The sequence below is a fragment of the Pangasianodon hypophthalmus genome, chromosome 20, assembly GCF_027358585.1.
Source record: "Pangasianodon hypophthalmus isolate fPanHyp1 chromosome 20, fPanHyp1.pri, whole genome shotgun sequence".
NCBI classification, from domain to species: domain Eukaryota; kingdom Metazoa; phylum Chordata; class Actinopteri; order Siluriformes; family Pangasiidae; genus Pangasianodon; species Pangasianodon hypophthalmus.
Genome location: NC_069729.1, coordinates 19,214,075 through 19,241,509, shown reverse-complemented (window position 1 = coordinate 19,241,509; position 27,435 = coordinate 19,214,075). Strand labels below are relative to the sequence as shown.

Below are 27,435 nucleotides of genomic sequence, written 5' to 3'. Positions count from 1 at the left end.
CCAAATGTTTCTGATTTTTGTCTATCTATCTATCTATCTATCTATCTATCTATTTATCTATCTATCTATCTATCTATCTATCTAAAATTATGCTTTGCATTGTCTTTGTTATAAAAACTATTTAAATAAATAAAGGTAAAACCACCATACTACATTTTTGGTGACAAAAAAAAAGTCCCCATTATTATTATTATTATTGTTATTGTTATTGTTATTATTATTATTATTATTATTATTATTATTATTATTATTATTATGCTGCCACAATCACATAAACACACATTTCATCATTCTCATTAGAACAGTCTCGAAAATCATTATTCTAAGCCAAACGAATCAAATGTCAAATAGATTCACTGAACACACTTGGGCACGATTGCGCTGTGCACGATCAAAGGCATGAGAGAATCAAACGCTGGTAAATTTTCACTGCTAGACGCAGAATGATGCCAAATATTCAGCAAAAACATGAATCATTACAACTTTTCATATATGTGAGTCAGCTCCGAGAAGAGCCAGTTCAAAGAGTTGACTGGTTCGTGAATGACTCACTAACGTAAAGGTGACATGGTTTGAGCACGATTCTCTCAAACAAATACATGTTTGCTAGATAAGTAAATGCATTTATCACAATAAAGTCATGCTAAATTTAATCCAAATAAAGGCAAAATTATTGGCACCCTTCATGTAAATGAGCCAAACTGATTGTTTGGAATAAAGAAGCAAGAAGAGACATTTCCTTCTGAAAGAATTCTTGTAATAGCTCACAATAATCTTTTTCTTTCTTTCTTTCTTTCTTTTTTTTAAAATTCTCCTTGAATTATAGCCATTAGTCACTAATAATAATAATAATAATAATAATAATAACAATAATAATAATTTCATTTACATTGTGCCTTTCTAACACTCAAAGTCGCTGTACAAAAAAATCCATATAATAAGAATAATCACATAATCAATTTTATGAAATCCAGGACCGAGTCTTACATGAGCATCGATCATTTTCTCAAAAGCGAGCTTTTATAAAGTAATTGCCCCTGTTCCACCTCACTATTGGAGCAATCCTCTTCCCTAAATAGAAACAGAGAAGCTAATTACCCCCTTCTTTCACACACAAAAGCAACAGCACGCCTTAATTGCAGCGACCCGTTACTGAAAAGTTCACTGGTTTAAGATCCTCTCACGATCCTCGGAGCTCTGTGATCAATACTGAGGCAAATGTGTCAACCTCAATGCTACGGTCTTAACGCTGTGAGCATGAAGCGTGCGCTAAATAATAATTTTCATTCCATTTACATAGCTTTTATTCTGGTGAGCTAGGTTTCAAACAGACAAGAGAGAAGCCGTGTTTGAAACACAAAACCATTTTTGAGTGAATCTGTTCCAAAATGGCTCACCTTAGGAGCAATGGAGAAAAAAATAAAGTAGATTAAAAAGTGGCGGTCAGGAGTCCTGCATCGATGAGCACAAAAATATAAAACCTCAATGTCATTTCAAGATAATTAATCATAATTAGGCGCTCTTTTAGTGATCATACATCACGGGAAAACATCATCTTCCTGCCAGTGATAAAGTGATAATTATCCCCCTAATTACCTTCTACTTACTGCAAGCATAAAAATGAGGAATATTAGAGACTTGTTCTGACAAGGAGCTTCTGTCGTGGACCGAGTCACTAATTCCGGGGTATTTCTGAGAGCCAGAGAAGACGCATCACTGCTTAATAGCATGTGGATCTAGTCAATAATCTGTGCGGAGAAGGAGTATCATTAGATAGAAGAATACACACCTTCAATGGAGCCCAAAGCTAATTTGCAAAAGCAGTAAATGGCATTAGTCAGAAAACTTAAGGCACTTTTCATGCAAGGCATCTCCTGTGAATCAGAAATGAGCCTTGATGTGTGTTTGAAACCTTGTGGAGCAGTTTATACAGTGATCTATGCAGCAGTGGCTCGTGACTATAGATTGTGGTGAGTCAGGACGACATTAATAACGAACCACTAGCCTTAACTAAATGAATTTGACAAGCTAACACACTTGACTTATGCTATAGGCGTCTATCTAGTGAATTGTTGGTGTAAACCTGTAATAGGCAGTTGATGAGAGTTGAATGAACTTGGATAAATGTAACTATTTACACCAGTTTTTAATTAAAGCACCCTCAGCACAGACAGATACTGTAATTCCTTTAACTGATCAACATGTCTGACACTGCCATCTCACTCTTCAGTTTGACCATATGTAAAGAAATTTAGTTTGGAGCTGTATCAAATGCACACTTTATTTCTCCATCAATGCTCAGTTGAAATCAGACGCTATAATTCTGCAAGCATTCGATGCAGTTATGATGTTTTCTGGGCGCTGATAATTGCATTCCTACGACAATTTTTTTTAGCTAGTTAAGAAGCTAGCTAGAAAAACAAATGATAATCACATCCTTTGTAATCAGGGAAAGGACTGAAAACTGTGGACTAAAAAAACGCCAGCAGTGTTCATTTTGATAACTTACCTTCAAATGAATGTTTTAAAAGAAATCCTCTATGTTCCATACGGCACATGTGATAGTTCGTGATAGTTTTTGTACATGATGCTTTAAACTAAAATGCACAACAGCCTATTTTGGATTTTTAGTAGAGAAGAAGAGCAGAAGAGATTTGTACTGAACACTTTAAAGGTCGAAATGAAAGTATAAAGAGTAAAAAGTATTCAATTTCAATAATACTCAAGTATAAATACTCCAAAATAATACTCGAGTATAGAAACAAAGTACAATCGCAAGTATTTTCCACCCCTGCTACATCACAGCCCTTAACCCTGTTAGGACGGCATTCCAGGTCTGTTGAGCTGTTAAAAAATGTTAAATTACCACTAGTTTGAGAAGATAACAAATTAATTGTGGTTAAATTATGGTTTTAGGTTTTACATCAACTAGTGTTGCTCTCGCGACAGATTTAAAGGTAGTTAAGTGAGAAAATTGCCAAAAAATGGACAAAAATGAAATATAAAAGTTAGAAAAGGATGGCAGAAGCTTGGAGATTTGCTGCACCTTTGATCCAGTCTTGTCCAAGAGACATTAATTATGCACATATTGTTGACTTTTATAACTCTTTATAACCTTTTGTACCTTAGCGAACACTTGCGCAGTGTTCTACAGTAGTTTAGAGCAAGAGAGGAATCAGCAGAGGGGGAAAAGGACATCATATAAATGATGAGAAATTTCCGCATGTCTTCTTTTTTAGAAAATGATCTGTGCGCTCTCTGAAAAGAAGAACGTATTTGGAGTTTCATGTTTATTCATGAAATTATATACATAGCATGCATTAGAAAGCAGTTCTTTACACACTTCCCGGCTGGAGAAACGACACCGTTGAGATTTTCTCAAAAGTTATAAAGACATTCCTAAAACCAGAAACTCCAAATATTGTGTATGATATCTGTTTTTTTTCTCCAAAACTACCAAATGTCACCTTTCTGTCTATCGCTTAAAACGTGAAAAAAAATCCTGCTCTAGATTCTGAAATAAAATTATACTTTGCATTGTCTTTGTTAGAAAATCTGTTAAAATAAATAAATTTATAATATATATTTGTGTTGAAAAAAAAAAAAACAGTAAAAATGATATGATATTATCATGCTGCCTCAGTCACACACAAAAGAGATTCAAACACACGTCTTACCATTCTCATTATCGCTAAATTGTTAGTCCAGGCCAAACGAATCAGATTGATTCGATTCACTGAACGCATTGTATGTACATTTCCACCGGGAAAATCAAACACGGCTAAACTGCTAAACATAGAACACGGTCACGTTTTCAGCAAAAAAGAAAAAAAAAATGAAAACAACTACTATGACTCTTTGTATATGTGAGTCGACTCTCAAAAGAGCTAGTTCAAAGAGTCGACTCATTTGTGAACGATTCAACACTAATACACATTCACATAACCCTATAATTATTCTGCTAAAATGTTCTTATGTGGTTGTGTTATGTTTGGTGTCTCCTCATAAGTCTTCTTTTCATCGAGTGCTAATTTTAGCTTGCTGACTCAATGCTAGCGCTGATTGTGTATCTCGGTCTCGGCGAGGCAGAGCTGCAGGGCTTCCCAACGTGATTAACTCCAAATCGACACTCAATCCAGCCGTGAAACCCGATTCATCTTTAAATCAGCACGCAGGTTTTAAAAAGCCCTTCCTCCTCACGTTCCTGAGCGCACACTGACCTGAACACCTTCCACTCGCTCCGGGGTTAGAGTTCACTCTCCTCCTCTGTTCACTTCGCTCGACAGTACTCTTCCTTTCTTTTCCTTCTTTTCTTTTTTAGCTTCTTTATCTTCCTTTCTAACTTTCTTTCTGTATTTTTTCTCTGTCTTTCTTTCAGTTTTTCTTTCTCTTCAGTGTTTTGTTTCTTTTCCTGTTCTATCTTTTCCTTCATTTCCTTCTTTTCCATCTTTCTTTCTTTCCTTTCAATATTTTCTTCTCTCTTTGTGTTCTGTCTTTTTCTTCTTTTCCATCTTTCTTTCTGCCTGTCTTTCTTTCTTTTCTATATTTCGTTTCTTTCTCTGCTCTTTTTTTGCTTTTTTCCTTCTGTTCCATCTTTCTTTCTTTCTTTCTTTTAAATATTTTGTTTCTTTTTTCTGCTCTTTTTTTTGCTTTTTTCCTTCTGTTCCATCTTTCTTTCTTTCTTTCTTTCTTTTAAATATTTTGTTTCTTTTTTCTGTTTTTTTTTTTGTTGCTTTTTTTCCTTCTATTCCATCTTTCTTTCTTTCTTTTAAATATTTTGTTTCTTTTTTCTGCTCTTTTTTTTTGCTTTTTTCCTTCTATTCCATCTTTCTTTCTTTCTTTATTTATTTAAAAAAAAATTTTTTCTGTTCTTTTTTTTTGCTTTTTTCCTTCTGTTCCATCTTTCTTTCTTTCTTTCTTTCTGAACAGTTATGTTCAGTTCACAATAAACTGGATGTCATCTTAATGGATAATTTAAGTATAGTTGAAAAAAGGTTTTCTGTGTTAATGTGAGAAATTGAGTCATGCACAACAAGTTTCATGGTGAAAGACTATAAACAGAAAGGCAGAGGCTCCAAATAAACAAAACATTACACTAAACGAGCACGTCACGGTCGGCCTATATATAGCCAGCACCTGATGTCCGAGTCTTCCAGAGTGACCCCCGCCATCTGCCATCACACGGTGCACAAAATGCCAACGCGGGCAGGTAATTCAAGGTTAGCGCACGCCAACTGCTCCTGCTCACCTCCTATCGGGCACAGATGCAGGTCCTGGCTGGGCGCTCCCTACACACCAGCACTGCTCCTCTCCATTACCCTCCCCAAGGCTGACACACATTCTGCTCCCAACCAACATGCTGCATGACATCATTTTAGGACGTCTGGCAAAGAAAAAGTAGAATTATTACTAAAGGGGCAAAAAAAAAATTTTTCAGCTTGTGTCTGATGTCAGAAGAAGTTCAATACGACGGCGAGACATGGAGATGCAGCTCGGGGCTTCGCATCAATGCTGCTAAATGATTGAAAAGACATTCTGCTTTATCACAGCCTACTGGAATTCGTCTGACTGCACTCTCTTTACTTGGTAAAAAGACAGTGTTCATAGGCCTACATTAAGCCTACATAAACCCTTCTGGGAATAATTTCTATGACGGTCATTAACAGTGATTTTCATGGTTTGTTAAGGCTTTCTATACATGGCAAGGCATTATACAGATCGTTATACTTTTTTATGAAAAGGTATTATAGTTTGTAGTGTTGTTTATAATGCATTTATAAATTGTTAAAATAATTATATTATTTCATGTTATTATCATAATTTTATTATTTTATTATATGGACATTATATCACCATTGTATCTTCTCATTAAGCACTATGCAAACTGGGGCTTGGTGATTTAATGCATTATAAACACTATTTATAATGCATTCTGTTAACAATTTGTTAATGCATTATAACCATTGCCAGAAAGTGTAATTCTTATGGCTATGTAACGACACTGTAATAACAGCATTACGTATGTACGGTGTAATGACACAGTCTCACGTCAAAAAAACATTATGTCATTTGACTTAGGTTCTATGTCAACATTAAAATGGACAAAAACAGGCGAACGTCTGACACTTGCTGGAGTATAAATGTTTATAAGTATTAATGTCAGTTGCCATGATGGCTTTATGTAACATACATAATTTTTTATAACACTGTTAACCAGTTGTGTTATAAGTCAGAACTAACTATTAATTCTCTTTTTATTTTATAGTTTTTGATTTCTTTCTAATTCTTCGAGCATGATATAAAATGTTATAAGATTTCATAAAACCTTTTTGTAGAGTTAATAAAGAACACATAGCATGTGACATAACCTGTCATAGTCTTAACACACCATGACAATCACTGTTAATGGTAAAGACACTGTGATATAACTCGACATAAACTGCAATGGCGACTGGACTGCATGTGATACATTTATGTCACAGTTATGTCAATCAGTTATGTCACAGTTATGTCATATATCATAAAAACGAGATATCCTTCATTGCAGTAAGAAGAGTTTTGTATAAGATTGACTACAAGAGGTTTGTCCAAGAACTCACCTGTCTAGTCAGGGTTTTTTTCTTGTTTTGTTCTGACATCGAAACAGAAGGCAGGTGTTTTCACTCGATGCAGAAACAAGCCCAAGTCGAAATGGTAATAAGGCGGCATTGTTTTCCTGCTTGTGTTTTTCTGCATATGTTTAATGAAAGTGGAACAGCTAAGCGGCTCAGACGGAGGACTCCAGAGGATTAGGAGCTAAAGAAGTCTCTCGAATACACACACACACACACACACACACACACTTGGACAAGGCAGATATTGAAAGATGAAGGCAACAAAACAACCAGTTTCCATGCAGTGTTATAAAGGCTGAAGTCAGGAACACGAAGTGTATTTTAAGGTTGAGTCAATATTGATTGATCAGAAGATGTATCACTGAGACATAACAAGACAAAGTGTGTCTGCCATGACATGTCGTAGTACACATTTCCAAAGAAACAAAAACATTTTTTTTATAAACATGAAGGTCGTATTCATGGCGAGCTATGAACACATTCATATCATGCTATAATGTGTTATAATGCATTCCTCAGGCATTATACACATTGTTATAATTATTAATGAAAATGTATTTCATGTTATAATGATCTTTATGATTATGCATCATGATGCATTATGAATTGATAGCATAACGCATTATAAGTAGTGTTCATAAGTCATTATGACATGAGTACCAAAGGAACCATGCTTACCTTCGTACAATGCATCATGAAAAGGTCTTGATTTCTATTTTCTATTTCTAAGCATAATATAAAACTTAAGAACAAAACAATTATTTTTTTGTAAATTTAAATTTTTGGTTTGAGTAAATTGTGAGACATAAAACATTGGAAATGTTTTTGATTTAATAAGCTGAATAAATTTTTTATGTATAACATTTCATGTATGTCGATAATCTATACCTGGAAATTAACTCTATATAAATTCAAATTACTTTTGTAATAATCTGGGCAGGCGTCAGTGTGTCTACCACTAAACATATCCTTCTTTCAGCAAAGTGGCTCTGGGTGATTATAATGTGTTATAAACTCTACGTATAATGAATTCTGTTAACACTTTAATACTGCATAATCAATAATGCTTATAAAATATAATGCCTTTTCATAAATAATTATAACAATATCTATAATGTCCTATGAATGCATTGTAATATATTATGAATATGTTCACAGCTCATTATACATTAGAGTTTGAGGCAACAACCATAAATCAATTATTATCTAAAATTATAATTTTTTAAACTGATGCGTAAATAATTTATAAAGTCTAGCAAGGCGATTTTATATGTGCATTATAACCATTGGCAGAAACTGTAATACTTATGGCTATGTAATGACACTGTAATAACAGTATTATGTTTGTATGGTGTAATAGAATCTTATGTCAACAAATCTGTATGTCATTTGACTTATGTTCTATATCAACTTGACATTAAAACTGACCAAAAACAAATCAATGCCTTTATGAGACATTATAGACATTGTTATAATTTTTTATGAACAACTGAAAAAAAAAAAAAAAAAAAAAAAATTAAACTGATGTGTAAATAATTTAAAAGGCTATCAAGATGCTTTAGCCGTAACTCTGATACTTTAGTTCTTCTCTATGTCATCATCATGAAGTTGGTCACATATTTATCAGATGATAATAAATCATATTTAGTGCTCATTTCCTTTTTATTTTTACTTTTCCTCAATAATTTTCGCTCTCTTGAGTTAACAAGACAAAAAAAAAATGCAGTTTGTCATGTTAGCAAGAAACTGAAAAAAAAAAAAAAATTCTCTGTCCTGAAAACCTTCCCGTAAAAGTTACAGCTTTACCTCTGAGTGTTACAAAGCGCTGACACTGGAGACTCCTTCCCTAAATGTTAAATAAACGTCTCCTTGCGTCACTATATCAACGTCACTATATCAACGTCACTATATCAACAATTAAGTGTAAATTGTTACTATAGAAATGAGAATGTATTGGAATTAAAAAACAATAAGGCAATAATATAAACCTTGCAGCTGGAACTGCTGGACCAATCAGAATTGAGCATCCAGCAGTGCCATGTTATAAAGGTGTTATAATGCTGGTTTCTGTAACTCTGTTATTTTCAACTAAATGTTACAACTACACTGCTGTACAGTGGAATCTGCTACAAAGTGAACTCGTGAACGGGTTTTAAGCATGAAATCCAAGTTTACACAATATATCCAGAAGTCAGTGAGAGATTGTGATTCAGATGTTTTGGCAGTCGGCGCTCGGAGCCTGTCGACACGTCTGAATCCGGGTTCTGGGCTCGGAGGAAAAGAGAGGTAGCGATTGTGGGCCAACACAAACTCTCCCCTGTGTTCCGAGTACACGGCATTGGCAGGCAGGCAGCGGCCCTCTCAGTTCCCTCTCTTCCTCCCTATCCCTCCATCCCTCTATTCCTTATATTCTCTCCGTCCTCTACAGCAGCTGCAGGAGCGGCGAATGTTGCGACAAACCATATACACGAGGAGAGGATTAAGTATTTATTACTAAATATGTAATATGTATTATGGGATGCATAGTATATTGTATTAGATCGAATTCGATTATTCATTTTCATTTATATATATATATGTGTGTGTGTGTGTGTGTGTTTAATTAAAGTTAAATTATATTATTTAAAATGTATTTTAGTTTTTGTAAGAAATCGACAGTATATAGTAGAGGTAATTTTAAGAAATAGTCAGCCATTATATCCTTAAAAGAAAAAAACACAAACGATGTCTAAACATGATGCAGTTCACAAACAATAAAAACAACATAATGTGTTATATTTTACATATAATATGTTATTTTAATGATTCATAATGTATAATTAATAAACACCATAAAATGCATTGCATATTCATGAATAATTACAGCAATTTGTGTAGTAATAATAATAATAATGATAATAATAATAATAATGATAATAATAATAATTCTACCAATGTGTTAATAAATAATTATAATAATAAAAACAATGTGTGTAATGCCTTATAAATGTATTCATAGGTCTTTATAGATTTGGCCTTTACAGAAAGTGCTTCCAAGTCCTGTAAACTTGTATTCCTCTATATAATTAAAAGTCAAACGTACCTAAACTTATGCATTATATTCTCTCAGACATTAGCATTCATGCTGTTTTATTCTCACCTCAAAACAGAAAACACTCTTGTACTACGCATATTAATAGAAATTCACGCATATAAATATAGGAGGAGGTGTTTTGTATCACATATTCCAAATGCTGTGCTCTGATTGGCTGCCAAATAGTGACAGACAGCTCTGAACACGCCCTCTTGAGCCGAGCCTGGCGGCGTTGCGTGTGCCCGAGTGCAGGCAGGCGGTTTTTAAGTCAGCTGAATGCACTCAGAGTTCCTGCTCTGAGCCTCAAGCTCCGCTTCCCCGCTGAGAGAGAGAGAGAGAGAGAGAGAGAGAGAGAGAGAGAGAGAGAGAGAGAGGGAGAGAGAGAGAGCGAGCGCTTCTCCTCGCGCTCCTCACATTTGCACGATGGCATCAGATCCGGGGCTGCTGCCTCTCCTTCTGTGGATTATATCCTTGCAGGTGCTGGGATCCAAAAGCACGGCCAACAATGAAGGTAAGTGTTCATGCATCATGTTGGGAGATGTGTGTATTTCTGTGGTTTGGTATCTTCCAGCTCATATATATTGGAACTTTGAAGTCATTTATGTAATGCACTGTGTGGACAGTGACAAAACTCACTGCTATGTATTATGTGTGTGTGTGTGTGTTTGTGTGTGTGTGTGTAAAAGTTTTCCTGGAGCTGTATGTGAACTCAATGGCGTGTCTCAATTCAGCCTTCAGCAGCTAGAGATGTTTTTTTTATTTTGTGTATTTGTAGATTTGTCCCAGTTCACACAACGTATGTTGTATGAAACGATGCGAAGGATAAAGACGGGGTTGGCGTTTGTCTCTTTCACAACGTCATTCTTATAAACTGTGATGAATGAAATCCATCCACTTCGTAAGAATGACAGGCATTTTTTAAAAAAATTGCTAATCAAAATTCTGTCATTACATAATTCCAAATCCAAGCCGTGGGTCCTGTGCGTATGGATTTCCACTGATCGCTGGACGGAAATGTATCGTGGCGTTCAGCATCAAATCACAGTTTTATTAATCGGTTCAACCCCTTAAACTCTCCTAACCAGTGTTTGTTTAATCATTATTTTGAATTTTGTGTTATTTTGAATCAAGTGACCTTGGTTTTGAGAAAGGAGCTATATAAATAAACCATTATTATTATTATTATTATTATTATTATTATTATTATTATTTTTATTAAAGCATTCAATGAGAGGTCCAACGTGGTACAAGAGTTTTAAATTCAAAAGTACAGGATTATCGTTTTGGACGAACAATGTTGCCCTCGTTCACTCAAATTCGCACAAATGTCTTATGAGATCGAGTTGACAGGCTGACAGGAAATCACTCTGTGTCATGCTGTTATAGGAAAATAATCAATGACAAGTGTGATGGTCTGATGATGGGGAGTTACTGTTCCCACCCTGAAGTTTATTATTTCCCTAAAACAGAAGATTATTCATCTTATAGCACAGAAATCTGCCAATGATTACAACTGTGCTTTTATTAAAGAATGACACCTCATATTTTTATCCATTTATCATTACATTGTAGAATGTCTACATGAAATAAGTTAATTCCTGTTAGCACTTACATTATAGCAGCTATAAACAGTTGCTCTCTTACCAGCCTCTTTTATCCTCTCTTTTCAAGTTAATAAGACAAAAAAAAAAAAAAACACAGCTTGTCATGTTACTAAGAATTTCCCATGTTGGAAAACATAAAGTTTACATCTCTGACGGTTACAAAGCACTGACACTGGAGACTCCTTCCATAAAGGTTAAATAATGAGTTTGTCACAGAAAACTTCATCATATTAATGATTACACACATTTTTAATCTGTGTATGTGGAGCATCCATCACGCACTTGAGAACGAGCTGTTACTATAGAAATTCTAGCTTATGATCTGTAGCTGCTGCTGAAAATGAATCAACATCTTCTGACCAATAAGCCCAGAGTTTAAGGAGATAAATGATCAATTTCTCAGGGTTCAGTCACGGATCTGATCTTGTTGTCATATGATGCTCTTTATTGGGTTAAATCCAGCATCTCCAGTGTGTTAGTGTGCTTCTCCTCTACTCGAGTACGAGCGCTTTGCGTGTCAGAGAGCCTCGGCCCTCGTCACGTAACCTTCCGCTGGGCCGCACTAAGTGATCGTACACATCGCGTGCCTGTTTGCCCACACCGGCTGCTGTCGTGTTCAGCTCAGTGCAGCGTGATGAGGAGACAGAGAGAGATAGAGAGAGTGAGAGAGAGAGAGAGAGAGAAAGCAGGGAAGCGGAGGCAAAATGAGGTCAACCGTCTTTCGATTTCAGCTTTCAGCTAAAGCTTGGGCACTTATAAAAGTCAGACGAAATAAGTTAGTTACGATGACAATGGCAGGCGTAAAAAAAAAAAAAAAAAAAGGATGAAAAAAAAACCACGTCTGGAAAATGCAAACATAATAACTCACGCTTGTTTCATCCCAAGCTCTGACGCATCGTATTCCGTTCCAACGTTTTGCAGCATCGCTGTATTAACCTGCACAAAAGCTCCTTTGAAAGAACATTCTGTGGCTTGATCTCACGTCATTTTGGAGTTCATCACAAGAGAAATCGATTTTAGAATTAAAGATGATTTAGTTCCCTGTTCCTAGATAACAGAAATGCATTTCTACGATGTGTGCATGATTGGTATGACAGAGTACTACTCATAATCTGTGAGCTGTTATAACAGAAGATATAGGAAAGGACATAAAATGAGCAGTAAGACGAATAGAATGAACAGAATGGAAAATGTACAGAAGAGTGAATTGAGAAGTGATTACCAAACAGTGCTGCCCCACTTTCAGACGTCTCAACAAAAGGCTCAAAGACAACTGAGAAGAAAAATAGCGCGATATAAAGAATATTTCATAAAGGCCTTGCAGCGGTGGTTTTTTTTTTTGATGTCTCACTCGGAGGATGTGGAAAATATTTTGCGAGTTCACAAGTTCACACCCGAGACGGCTTCCTTTTTTTTCTTCACTTCGGGTACTCATGAATTAATGATTAAAGCGCCTCAATTAATTGACCCAATAACATGATACGAAGATCCTCGTCCTTTTTTACACTCTTGATGTCTGTGTTTTTGTTCACACTGAGAATTATGTTTGCTTGAAGCTTGATGTTACAAATATATCAAAACCATGTGTGTCTGATGCATGTAAAAAACCAAAAATACAAAAAATTATAAACATGTACAGTTCTCGATTTGGTTTCCAAAGCATTATTAATGCAAAATAAATCCATAACATTAAACCTGATGCATGGTAAAAGTGGATTCGTTTCATCTGACCTCAAAATCTCAACAAAGTTCAGTTAGCAAAGCATGAAAATGACTGATCTGTGAAGCCATGTGAGCCAAACTCATTGACATTTTATATTCTTATGAGGTCCTGCATTAAAAAAAAACCTGGAATAAGGAAATTTAACCTGCAGCTGTAATATGAAGACTTTTTTCCTTTCAGAGCCTGAAACTTCATTTCCATACTTATTGCATGCTAATAGTTACAAATAGCACTGAGATATTAAAAATGCTTCTAACATTCTGGGTTTCATGAAGCTTAGAAACAGCAAACGTCATGAAGTAACGAAGGTTAGAGAAGCTGGATAGAGCTAAATATCATAAGTTTCACAAAAACACGACGTTACCAGTGAATGGTAGAATGAGCATCAGACTGAACACACACACTCTCTCTCTCTCTCTCTCTCTCTCTCTCTCCCAGCTGAGAGTCTTAACTTTACAACGAATTAATTTGAATTAATTTGAAGGTTAGAACAAAGGACAGAATCTTCAGGGTTTTTTCACTTTTTGACATTTTAAAAAAAAATTATTTTGTATTATTAAAAATGCTATTACAAGCTCCTTGAGGAGAACATTCAGATGGTGCTGCGCTGTTCTTCACATGGATTAACCTTACGGCTGCTAGTTCACACATTCAGACAGAATTCATGGCAAACCTCATAATACACATGTACTATGCCTAAATAGTAGTGACACCAATGGTGCAATGACATACTACGTGGGACTCACGTGTGTTAAGAAAGTTTTAAGAGAATAAAATAACTATTAATAACCCGACCCACAACATGTTCTACATGTATTTTTGTCTAATCTGCACATTTTTAATTAGCACACTAGTAAGTTCTCAAATCACTCACTGTTTTTCTTCCTGACTCAGTAATCATGTTTTTTTTTTGAGCTTTAACAATAATTGTCTTATTAGACCCATCATCCAGACTAAAATAACAGTTACAGACTGTTATAGACACGTAAAGACTATTATAGATTGTCATAGACAGTTACAGACTGTAACGAACTGTCATGGACTGTTATAGACTGTTATAGACACTAATAGACACTTACAGACTGTTATAGGCAGTTCTAGACTATTATAGATTGTCACTGACAGTTACAAACTGTAATGAACTATTATAAAGTAGTATAGACTGTTACAGGCAGTCATGGACTGTTATAGGCAGTTGTAGACTGTTGTAGACATTTACAGACCATAATAGATTGTTAAAAATTGTTTCAGATGGTTGTAGACAGTGACTGTTATAGACAATTATAGACTGTTATAGACTCTTATAGACAGTTACTGAGTCTTACATACAGTTACATACTGTTATAGAATGTTATAGAGTGTTACAAACAGTTACAGACTGTTTCAGCCTGTTATAGATTGCTACAAACAGTTACAGTCTGTTACAGCCTGTTTCAGCCTGTTATAGAGTGTTACAAACAGTTACAGACTGTTTCAGCCTGTTATAGAGTGCTACAAACAGTTACAGTCTGTTACAGCCTGTTATAGAGTGTTACAAACAGTTACAGTCTGTTACAGCCTGTTATAGAGTGTTACAAACAGTTACAGACTGTTTCAGCCTGTTATAGAGTGTTACAAACAGTTACAGACTGTTTCAGCCTGTTATAGAGTGTTACAAACAGTTACAGACTGTTACAGCCTGTTATAGAGTGTTACAAACAGTTACAGACTGTTACAGCCTGTTATAGAGTGTTACAAACAGTTACCGACTGTTACAGCCTGTTATAGAGTGTTACAAACAGTTACAGACTGTTACAGCCTGTTATAGAGTGCTACAAACAGTTACAGTCTGTTACAGCCTGTTATAGAGTGTTACAAACAGTTACAGACTGTTACAGCCTGTTATAGAGTGTTACAAACAGTTACAGACTGTTACAGCCTGTTATAGAGTGTTACAAACAGTTACAGACTGTTACAGCCTGTTATAGAGTGTTACAAACAGTTACAGACTGTTACAGCCTGTTATAGAGTGTTACAAACAGTTACAGACTGTTACAGCCTGTTATAGAGTGTTACAAACAGTTACAGACTGTTACAGCCTGTTATAGAGGGTTACAGAATGTTACAGACTGTTATAGACTGTCACAGACTATTCTAGACAGGTCCAGACTGTTACAGAGTGTTACAGATTGCATGTTGCATGCTGCCAATGATTTTTTTTTTGTCCCATCACAATCAATTTTCTCCTCGGCCAAACAACCAGAGAACGCATACACATTGTTCCTTGCAGTGCATTACATTGTTTAAAATCATACTTTCACACATGGTGACATTTTTGTGGTTCATGTAAGGAAAAAAAAGGAAAGCTCGCTTAAAGAGTGACAGAAAAAATACTATCCCACAGCAAGTCCTTATCTTCCCCCTGAGAGAAACAATAATTCTACAGCAGGAGTGTAAAATCCTCGCTCTTTTCTCTCCTTGTGGGAGACAGACAGTGTCGCTATGTAAGTGGAAAGCCAAATATCCCAGGATTCAACACTCAGTTTCCCGGCTTTAGGTGACTGTGCTTTCTCTTTATACCCTTTATATTCCTGCGTTTATAATCTTTATATTCATCTTTTAAACCATTCTTGTATACTGTATTTATCCCCTGTATGTACACTTTACATGCTCCTTTCACATCCCAGTTATACCTTTTATACCCTCCTTTAATTGTTTACACCTTTATACTCTTTCTTGTACACTTTATACGCTCCTTAATACCCAATTCATTTATATATATTTTGCCTCAAATACACTTAAACACCATTCTTTCATGCTTTGTTTCTTAATTAAACTCTACTCCCATATTCCTCATTATAGCTTCCTATAAACCCTTCTTATACCCTTTATACCCTCTTTGTGAACTCATTTTCACCCTTGTTACATATTTATTTACTTCCTATACACATTTTACCCTGCCTTTAAACCCTACTTTGTATAGCTTTAATATCCTTCTTTATATCCATGTATCCTCATTATAACCTTCCATAGACTTTTCTTATTCCATTTATAACATCTTATACTCTGTCTATACACTTTAAATACTTCACCCCCTATCCCTCAATGAAACCGGTCTTCTTATACTTTCCTTTCACACTCTACTATCCTAATTATACCCTTTATAACCCCCAGTTATACCCTCGTTATGCACTCTTTTACACCCTTGCTATGTATTTTTTTTTTTATCATTTTTGCACACTTCGAACCTTAATTATATATATTTTGTTCTCATTACAGCCTTTATATCCTTCGATTTTTACCCTGAATTCATATTATAACCTTCTAAACACCCTTCTTATTCCATTTATAAGCTGTTATACCATGTTTATTTGCCTTAAATAATTCTTATATCATTTACCCCATCTATTTAACCCATTATATACATTATAAGCTACTTTACAGCCTACTTGTCTCCTTTGTACCCTAATTATACACTTTACAACCTCTTTTATTACCTCTATGTTCACATTATAGCAGTTATACCCTCTTTATGCACTCATTTACATCCTTATGTATTTTTGGCCTGTTTATACACCTTATACTCTGCTTTTAGCCACACTGATCCCTTTTCTATCCTGATTATAGCCTTATAGCATTATATACTTCTTTATACTTCTGTATTCACATTATAACCTCCTAAACATGCTTCTTATTCCTTTTATAACCTGTTAAACATGTATATAATCCTTTAAATACACCTTATACTGTACATGTCCTTTTTTATACCCTTGTCCTGTTTTTATTCTCTCTTTAAACAATTTATACAGACCTTTTAGCCTTGCTTTGTATCCTAATTATACAGTTTATAACTTCCTTAATGCTTTAAATGCTTTATATCATTCATTCCCACTCTGGACCCTTCAACAGACCCTTTTATTCTCCTTTTAGATCCTCTTTATATCCTTTATTTTTTGCTCTTTTTTTTTTTTACCATATATGCCCACCTTTGTACCTTATCCTTGTACAATTTCCCCTTATACTCCTTTATCCTGTACCTGTTTTATTGAGAAGCAACACCTCATCTATAATAACAAGTAGATACAAGTAAAAGAATGCTAAAGCAGCACATAATATGTTTGTATCGCTGATAATCATGTTGTGTTTCCCCTGTAGAGAGCACAGGGAGAATTTAACACACTAAAAAAGCACTCCATCTGCAGCGGAGTTGTTACTGATCCTTATCTGCCAACTAACTTGGCAAGTGACGATTAGCTGATATCACTGAATGGGAGGGAGGAGGTGGTCTGCCAAGGTGAGCGGATAACGATAAACAGGCACCGCGGTGGGAACAAGCTGGAAGCACACACTCTAATGATAATATCTGTGCACACATACTCATCATGGGCTTAGCACTAGCCACGTGGAATTAGCAGGAAGTGCCTCTTTAAAGGAATATAATGTTTTTAAATATACACATAGATGTTCAACAGAATCACATTTTTTATCATCTGTCCTCACATTATTGCACCTGTGGGCTGTGTGTGCATGTTTAAAAATTAGTGTGGTAATACATAACTATTTTTATTATGCACTATAAATAGATAACTATGAATTTATGACTATGATATAATATTCAATTCAATATGAAATGTATTATAAGTTGTGGTCTTTACACATTATGCTCTATATATACAGTACTCTATACAGTATGTTTGGTTTCTTTGGAATTGTGTTATAGTATGTTATGAACACTACTTATAATGCATCATGTTTCCAAGTCATTATGCGTAATAAAGATGACATGACATTATCATATTATAAGTTCATAGTTCATAATAAATGTGACTTTTACAGAAAGTGTTACCATAAATCATACAATTAAATAATTATTCTATTATTCTATTCTATAATTATATAATTATAATTAAAATTATAAAATATTTTTTATAATGAACTATTGAGCACATTCATAGCATGTTATAATGCATTCATAAGACATTATACATGTTTTTATAATTATTTATGAAAATGCATTATACATTATGGCTATCTTTATGATGAACTATGAATTGTCAATTATGAATTTATGACAGTTTGTTATAATATTTAATTATTATTTCCATTAATTATAAAAGTCCCACATTTTAGTGCTTTGTTTTCTTAAAAAAAAAAAAAAAACACCACTAATACAACACTTTACAACTTTTGTAAAACTAGTGCTCTGTATTTATATATTGTGAGAAATAAAACACTGGAAATCCTGTTGAAAAAAAAAAAGTTTCTGGTGTAAAAGCAACTAATGGCTACACATTGCACTAAGCAATATGAGGCTGAACTTGCCTGAAGTAGCTGTGATTGTAAGTGTTATAAACACTGCTTATAATGCATTCTGTTAATACTGAATACTTTCATTACAAATATGGCTATAATCTATAATGGCTTTTGAATGAATGAATAATAATGAATTATGAATATACTGCCTTATTAATGCATCCTAACATGCTATGAACAAGTTATCTATTTATGACTATTCATACCTATTCATAGGTAGTCATACATATGGCCTTCATAGAAAGTTTTAAGGTGGAACTTTTCACAATTATACTGCAGCATCGTGATTGTTTTATAGTTGGCATTTTTAACTTTGCAACTTTTTCTTAACATTCTATCAACCTCAGTAAACAAGTAATCCAAGAAGGTTGTGGTCAACATCAGCCACTCAAGGACAGCTGTCCAAACCAGACGACGTGTAAATATGTCTTTGAGGTTGTAACTATAGTTACAAGTGTTATTCAGCATTATAACCGGAAAGGCGCTGACTCCAGCCCCGTCCCAAACGGCACCCGAAACCCCATGGTCCTCCTTCTCCTCCGCGTTTTGGTGACTTTGACAGAGTGAAGGCCTCACAAGGTCATGAGTGTGCAAGCCTCAAGTCCTCAAGGGTTCATGGGAGGAAAAAAAATAAAATAAAAAAAAGAGCAAGTGGAACATACTGTCTGTTTACTGATCTATACTGACAGTGCAGGGAAGAGAAGTGAAAAAGACAGAAACTATATGTAGTCAAAATTCTAGCCATATTTAACAACCAGCATCAATCAAAACACTATATTTAGAAATAAAGACACTCTGTTGTGTTGAACAGATGTTTGTGACAGACAATTCACTCTCTCTAAAACACTGGGAGAATAAATTAGTTTAAAAAAACCTGTTTGCAAGTATAATAGATTTGGTAACACTTTCTATGAAGGCCATATGTACTGTATAATATGCATAATATGACCTATGACATTCATAACATTTTATAATGCATTCATAAGGTATTATACACATTCACACATTCATTCAAATAAATAAATATATAAACAAACAATCAAGCCAGGTCTCACTATGCACTATTTAAAGGTGTATGGTTTCTTTGGAATTGGTGTTATAATGAGTTATGCTTCATTAAGATAGCTATAAAGTGTAATGCATATTTCAATAACCGTATGTCTAATGCCTAATGAATGCATTATAACATGACATTAATATGTTCAATGTTCATCGTCATAAATATGACCTTTATAGAAAGTGTTTCCATAAATCTTAAAATTAAATTATTATTCTATGTATAATTAAAAAAAATAACTATATTTTTTCCCAAGAAACTTTCCAAATTCTGCAATGTATAGGCCATACTTCCTATGATTGACCTATGAATATGTTTATAACATGTTATACTATGTCATAATGCATTAATAAAAAATGAATATGTATAAGTACTTACAACATCATTAGAATTACTCATATATAATTACAATATCGTTATAATTACTTTCCTATAGCGGTGTTTATAATGCATTATAACGAGTGTTCTTAACACTTTACTATATATCATAGTGACTTATTTTTTTTTATTCACAGCCACAGTGATATCTCCCCTGATTGTTATCTGTGTTATATAAGTATAGATTATTTACATATATATGGTAATATTAGGTTAGAATAGATTATAATAGGTTATAGTAGAGAGTTCTAAGTAAAGTGAGATCAAAATGTTTATTAAATGTACAGCACTTCCACAATTTTATAAAATCTAAAATGATAAAGGAGTCACAGTGTACAGAGTTAGAGCAATAAATACTAATCATTATTTTATGGTCATTTTAATCAATCAATCAATCAATAATAAAGCAATGCCAATGATTTACTAAGTAAGAATGAAAGATCATAAAGGCTAATAATTTAAAGCTGTAAAGCTAAAAAATGCTTATTTTTTTTATCTCATGCAACAGACAAACGTAACATGTTTCCCCCCTAATTTTTGTCATTCTATTTCCCATTCATAATGCATCATTGAGCTTGCTATAATGGGTCATGTATTATCACTAATAAATGTATAAAGTCCAATCAGTGCATTATAACATGTTCATAATTTATTACAGATGTAGAACGTTTTCTCATGTCTAATAGCCATGACCATTTGTAATACCAATTCAGAAGAATTGGAATTAACTGGCTGTAAGGAGACTAGTTCAACGGTTTGTTTCTAGTCAGTTAACCCTCAGTGAGACGTTACTCATCCCAGATCTGTCATCCCATCTGTCTGAGTGCAGCACATTTCCCTCTCGCTAGACAGTTGCCTTCTTTCCTGGCCGCCTGTGCCGAGTTTTGCTAAGTGAAGCCTCTTGTTAGCGTGACTCTGGCTGCAGACGGGCTTTAAAATCGATTCAGGCAGCTCGCAGCCTCTGTGTGGAGACAGGACGAGGCCAGAGGGGGTAAGCCTGAGGAGACGGCATCTCTCCTGGGGTTCCCTTCTGCCACGGCTCAGCTGGATTAGCAAACAAGCTCAGTGATGCTGATAGCTTCATGAAAGTTGACTTATTAGTTATTACTGGACCTAACTGTGAACCTACACTGTGTGATCACTATGGACATCTTCTGCAGTTTTCTGTGGGTTTAATGGATACAGTGAAATATTTGGATGGCAAAACTACATCCAATCAATAGATAAAATATGTAGAAAAGAAGGGAATATGATAATATGTGAAGAGAGCACACTATTTCCTTGGCAGCGTATTACTAAATTAAGTAATCTTCGAAATAAAACACTTTGTGCCATGCTGTTACAGAAAATTAATCAATGACGGAGTGGTGTTTTGAAGCGGAGTTGCTATTACCACCCCAAAGTTGATTAGTTTCCTATAACATCATGTTCCACTTATACCAACACTTATATTTTTGTATTTATTAATTACATTATTCCAGCTACAAATATTCTTTTCATCACCAGCTTCTTATTTTTTTCTTTCTCTGGAAGATAATAAGACAAAAAAAAAAGCAGCTTGTCATGTTACTAAAAAACTGCAAAATGTAAATCTGTGTCGTGAAGATTCCTGCCTTGGAAAACTTACTGACTTTTACAAAGCATTGACACTGGAGACTCCTTCCATACAGGTTAAATTAAAGTGTTAAAAAAACAAAAAACATCCAGTGAGCATCTGTTCTTGAGTGCCTTGTTGATTAGAGAAATCACAGACTAGACTGGTTCGAGCTGACAGTAGCTCAACTTAGTGCATCCGTGGTGAGCAGAAAAGTATCTCAGAGCAAACAACCACGTCGGTCTCCACTCCTGTCAGCCAAGAACAGGAATCTGAGGCTAGAGCGAACACAGACTCACCCAAACTGGACAGATAAAGATTGTGAAAATATTGCTTTTTTCATTTTGTTGTTTATGTATCCCAGCATGCAGCAGAGTGCGTTGCGAACCGAACTAGTTGTTAGTTATTTCTCCCTCCGCTTTTGTTTTCTCGGAGTGGAAATCCAAAGAAGGGGACTGAGGCATGACAGAAAGAGTGAGAGATTCTTCATGGCTCTGCCAGCAAAACAAAAACAAAGCAACAGCAATTGAGAGAACAGCGAGAGGCAGACAGAGAGAGAGAGAAAGATAAAAGACTTTCCAGTACAGGCTCTAATGGAGTCTACGCCCACAGCAGGCGTAAAAAGGCTGCTGGTGTTGAACTATATGGCGGCGTCAGTGTTGTTACAATAAACGCCCGCAGCCAGAGGGCCGCTGCAGTGTCCACGCTGACTAACTTCACATCAGCTCGCAGCTCTGAATGATGGAGTGCTCAGCGTCGCTGGAGATAAGTACTTTAGGTTTCATAAAAAAGAAATATGAAACTCAGCTTACTTATGGAACAGAGGTGGTAAAATTACCTATAATTTTGATTTAAATAAAAATGTAAGGACTCATCTAAATAAATCCTCTGGTAAAGGTTGAAGTACAGCTGCAAATTCTTCACACGAGGTGAAGTAGAAAACTCATAAATGTGCTTAAAGTATAAAAGTAAAAGAAAGACAAATGAGAAAGACACAGATTTTAGTTACTGATGCTCTCCATTCACCAAGGAACCAAGGATTGTGGGTAAGCATTAGCTAAGTCGAAATAACAGCTTTATTCCTAATCTCTCAAATATTAGCTAGCATAATAATAACTTATTAAATGCAAATAGCTCGCTGTCCCAATACAAACTGTACAAACCTTAATAATAACAAAGTGCACATAGAAGCGGATAGATTACAGTGATATTGTAGTATTAGGTCTCATCCTCACTGCCACATCTGTTAAAGTTTAGATTTATTAGGAATTTAGAGCCTTGAAGCTGTCTGATGCGAAAAAGTCACCTTATGGCTTTATGAATATATGATTTTTTTAAAGAAATGTAGCCATGTTTGAAAACATAGTCAGTAGAAACTAGAGATTTTTCTTTTGTAGTGAAGGTAGTAAGAAAAAGTCACAACTATTAAGTGGAAGAAAAACCTGAAAACACTTTATCTGATGGGTATGTAGTGTACATAGTGATGTAATAACACATTCATAAGCACATAACACACTCAAAACCTTCATCGATATAGTCTTGTCAGTGCTAATCTGTATTTTAATATAAAGTGAGATCTGATAAAGAAGGTCATATGAATAGTTATTAGCACTTAACGTCAGGTTTGTTGGTGTGACTGGTGTTTATTTTTCCTACAGTGTAATTACATTCTATTTCCTTCAGACAGCGATCCACAAACTCATTTGGATGCACGGTGATGGATCTGCTTCGCTGTTTTCAAACAGAAATAATGCATTTCTTAGACTTTATGATTTGCACATAAATCACGCCCTTGATGTAATTAAGAAAAGAAAAGAAAAAAAAAGAAAAAAAGAAAAAGAAAAGTAACACCAACGCTTATTCATGTGTCATTACACTCAAACTCATTACTGTGAAAGGTGACTAAAGTATTTATCACACCGAACCTCCAAGGTGCCATAGCGCTGAGGGCGAAATTAATAATGATTATTATGAAGAGAGTGAAAATAAAGGGGAAAAAAATAGAGAGGGGAAAAGTTCATAATATCTGTTTCACGCAGTTGCATCAGCACACGGCAGACGCTAAGCGCTTTGGCCTGATCCAGAGGAGAAAATCCTCCACTTGTTTATCGGGAGATGGGCAACGAAAAAGAAGTGAGTATATTCAGAGAAAAAGAAAGATGCGTTTGCTTAAGGACAAGATGCACAAAAAGGCCATTTGAAATCAACCGAAAATCAAACAGTGCATCAGGAGTGTCTGGTAAAGCTTTTCTGAATTGAAGAGTAATGTCAGACATCAGTGGGATTTTTTTCCCCATCACCTCTCATCTTGTTTATCCTTTGATTTCATTTTTTATCTCTCACCTTGTTTTTTTTTTTTCCTCTAAGGCTAGTAATAACATATTGCAGTACACGGTGTCACAGTGTCAGAACACAGGCAGCGTGTGGCTTTGAGACGCATACGCATGTGCACTCAGGCAAAGGCTCATCGGAACATAAATAGCAAACACCATACTGATGACACACACACACACACACACACACACACATACACTATGCCATCAAGTCATCATCGTCTCTCCCTTGTTCTGCTGAAGGAACATCATAAACTAAAAGTCTGCTGAAACACGTCCGTGGTTGTAATAAATGCCAGTCGAAGACTAAAACCTTTCATAAAACCCACTTCTTTAGAATTGCCAGTGGTAAGTGTTATAACCGCTTGTAATGCTTATAATAACGCTAATCACTGGTACAATGTGCAACTGAAGCCGCCTAGTTGAAGTTAAAGTCTTGATGTTTTTTGGTTTTGGCTCATTTACGAGTCTTGGGTCTTGACTTGACCTCAGCAAGCCCTGGTCTTGAACTTGACAGTGACACTCTTGACTACAGCTGTATTATTAAAATGAGCTTGTTATAGGAAATATGTCAAGTCAGGTTTATTTATGATTTGCACAATCAATGAACACTAAAAAAAAATAATTTGCAACAATTTGCATTTGTTTTTTTTAAGTAAACTTAACACCAGGTAATTTAATTTCAATTTCAAATTTACTTGATTGAAACTGTTAAATATTGCACAAATAAAAAACTCTTTTATTAAAGTTGTGTGAAATTTTTTTGACCAAACAAAACAAAAAAATTCTGCCAAATCGTTACAAATGTTTTGTGTCATTTTCTTTATACTTACGTGTGTATATTGAAGAATACCAATCAGCCATACAGTGCAAAGCGCACACACACCAAAGCTCGTTTACATTAAGTGACGCCCACGAAACGCCATAAAAGGTAAAGCTCACAGCGAGCTGAAAGTGTGAAATGAGGACAAAAAGGGGGAAAGGAAAAGAATTTCTCAGGGGCAGAAGTGGACGTTTTTTTGCCTCATCTCTACATCAATACAAAAAATTTAAATATAGAGAAGAGTAACGGAATCTAAAAAGGACAAAATCTGGAGACAAATTGACAAAAAAAAAGGGAATTAATTATGAATTTAGGGAGGTGAAACAAAAACTATTATTAGAGAAGAAGTGAAGAAGATTAATTCTGACACAAACAGCACATTAGGAAGAATAGATTTTAGTTGCTAATTGCATTTTAACAGCTAATTTAAATCAGTTAAACATTGTAAAGAGATAAATCAACACTCAGAGGCTCTTTCTCTGTAGAATGAAGATGCAATAATGTAAGGAATAATTTTATTTTTCACTCCTACATCACTGTGTACTGTATATTTCCCACAAGATGTGTGCATTTATTGCATTGAACAGTCAGAAATCGATGCACTTCTCGTATAAGATGTACATGTATTCAGTGTGTTGTATTCAGGAAAAGCGGTGTTGGATTCAGAATCTACTCAGCTTGAAGACTTCCTAATACACCTCTTAATGCTCAGGTTTGTCATGATAACAGCCTCAGGAACTCACAGCTTTCCAAAACACTTCTTTTCTCCTCAACTTAAAAATAACTCTGGATTTTTATTCCTCCCTCAACAGGCCAGTTCCTCCGTTCTTCCTCTTCTGAGTGACCTGAACTGTTATTGAGGTGCTGTAAGGACGTTATAGAGGAAATCTAATCCTCACTGATGTACATTCAGAGAGATGGTTGAGTGACAAACTCTTATTTTTCATGCAGGATTGAATAGAAATTTGAGTAAGAAGCATCAGAGTTAGAAAATCCCTGAGTAATTGTACTTTGTTACTGTACTTAAATAGTATTTTAGAAGATGAGTACTTTACTCATGTATGAGTGAAATTCTCTTACTCAAGTAAATTTCCAAGAGAAAAAATGTACTTTTTACATTTCCTTCAAAGTACTCTTTTTTTTTTCATTTTTCCTTTTTTTTTTTTGAGTAAGAGTTACCAATTCATATGAGATGAGATGAGATGTTTCATTTGCCTCCGGCATAAAAATTAAATATCACCCTTTAAAGTTCACCATCAAAGCTAATGTTTTTAGGTTAATGTAACTTTAGGTTTGGTAAATTAACAAGTCAATTTTTGTAAACGATTTAATCTAAACTAACAGGCTAGTTCAGTTTTGTAAATTAGCTTCTGAAATTAGCTAGCTAGTCAGGGCTTGTTTTGTTTGTTGCTAATGTGCCTTAGTATTCACTCCCACTGCATTATTAAACATTAGCCAACAAGTTTTTCATTAGTTAAATGATCCCCTTTTTATTCTTGAATGCTTGAATATGCTTAAATATAGATATTTTTTGACTCAAGCAGATTTTTGCCTCCAAATCCTTTAATTGATTAAGATATAGTCACAGGACCTATGCTTTTCAGTACACATTCTCTGTACTCTTCCCGTCCCTGTTAAACATAAACATACCCTAAATTACATACTCAAGTTGTTATAAATGATTCATAAAAACCTTATCTTCATATTAAATTAGAAAATGTCAGAGATCAAAATATGAATTATTAAAAAATGATTTAGGTAATGCTTTTTTTAAGCCTTGTCATTAACCTGATATCACCACCCTGTAACCATGTAAGGGCAGATGTTATAAGTTGTCATAACACTTTCTAGAGTATGATGAAAGATGTTGTCATTTTTTAAGTTAGGTGGCAGTGTAGCAGTAGGAGGAATCCTGGATGACATGGATGAGTCACTGGAAGGTTTCAGGAACCTCCTAAAGCCCGAACGGAATAACTCTGTATTGCTAAAATGTACTGAAGCAGGAAGAAGAGAATGCGCTTTTAGAAATAAACTTTTGGCCCAAACGTGAACCTGCCAGTCGAGATGGATCGAGGCTCGAGATGAGCCGTAGCATCACCTTCACAGATCCGTGATGAGATTATCCACTCAGCAAACTGAGACGTCTTGTTTAATTCTGTAGCTCTGGTCAGGTAAGAGCGCTAGACACAGCCCTAGACCTGGGAACTAAAAACATGTCAAGGTCCAGCTACAAAAAATTCCTTCTTTACAAAGCAATTAACATGGCTTAATGATGACAAGTTAGCTTTAATGCTTAAGCGTTTGCATTATAGATAAGAAAACATGCTCTACCAGGTCTGAGTCACTCAGAACAGATGAGACGTTTATTTTGAACCTGAAGCAGAGAATAAACTAATTCCTGTTTGTACAGTCAGCTTTCAACCTTCTGTTTCTGTCTCTGAGGTTTTTTTTATTTTTATGAATGAGCCATGTCATTGCTTCACTAATCAGACCAGAGAGGAGGAGTAAAATGAAAAATGGATTAAAGTTTGTGAAAATTCATTCCTTTCTCAAAGATCTGCCTTCAGCTAAACAGTTTAGAGAGGATCTGCTACAGAAGTCACGACGGTTCATGTTCAGAAAGCTGGAGTCGCTGAACTAGGGCCAGTTTTTTCATGTACGTTGATTGGTTCTGCTGCAGTATTTTTCAAGTGTTTGGTTTGATCTGCTGAAAAACTTTGCTCTCGGTCCATCAGTCAACGACCCCTAATCTCACCCATTCTCAACAAACACACTTTCAGAAAAAAGGTACTAAAGTGTAGCTTTGCCTGTCTCCAGCTTTGTACTATCAAAGATACTTCTCTTGTAGCTTCAGCATACATCTTTGACCTGCAAACTGGAATATAGTGCACCAATAAAAATACATTATTGCATTTTAAGAACTGCTGTTGTACCTTTTTGTGTA

At 35.0% G+C, this 27,435-nt stretch overlaps 1 protein-coding gene across 1 annotated transcript in view; it reads left to right on the top strand.

The window, feature by feature from the left end:
- Positions 1-10,026: 10,026 nt before the first annotated feature.
- Positions 10,027-27,435, top strand: part of epha8 (eph receptor A8) — an 86,246-nt gene continuing 68,837 nt past the window's right edge. Inside the window, exon 1 of the mRNA XM_026932866.3 lies at positions 10,027-10,198. Within this exon, the coding sequence (XP_026788667.1) occupies positions 10,111-10,198 (88 nt within the window). The 5' untranslated portion in view covers positions 10,027-10,110. The remainder of the gene's footprint in view (positions 10,199-27,435) is intronic.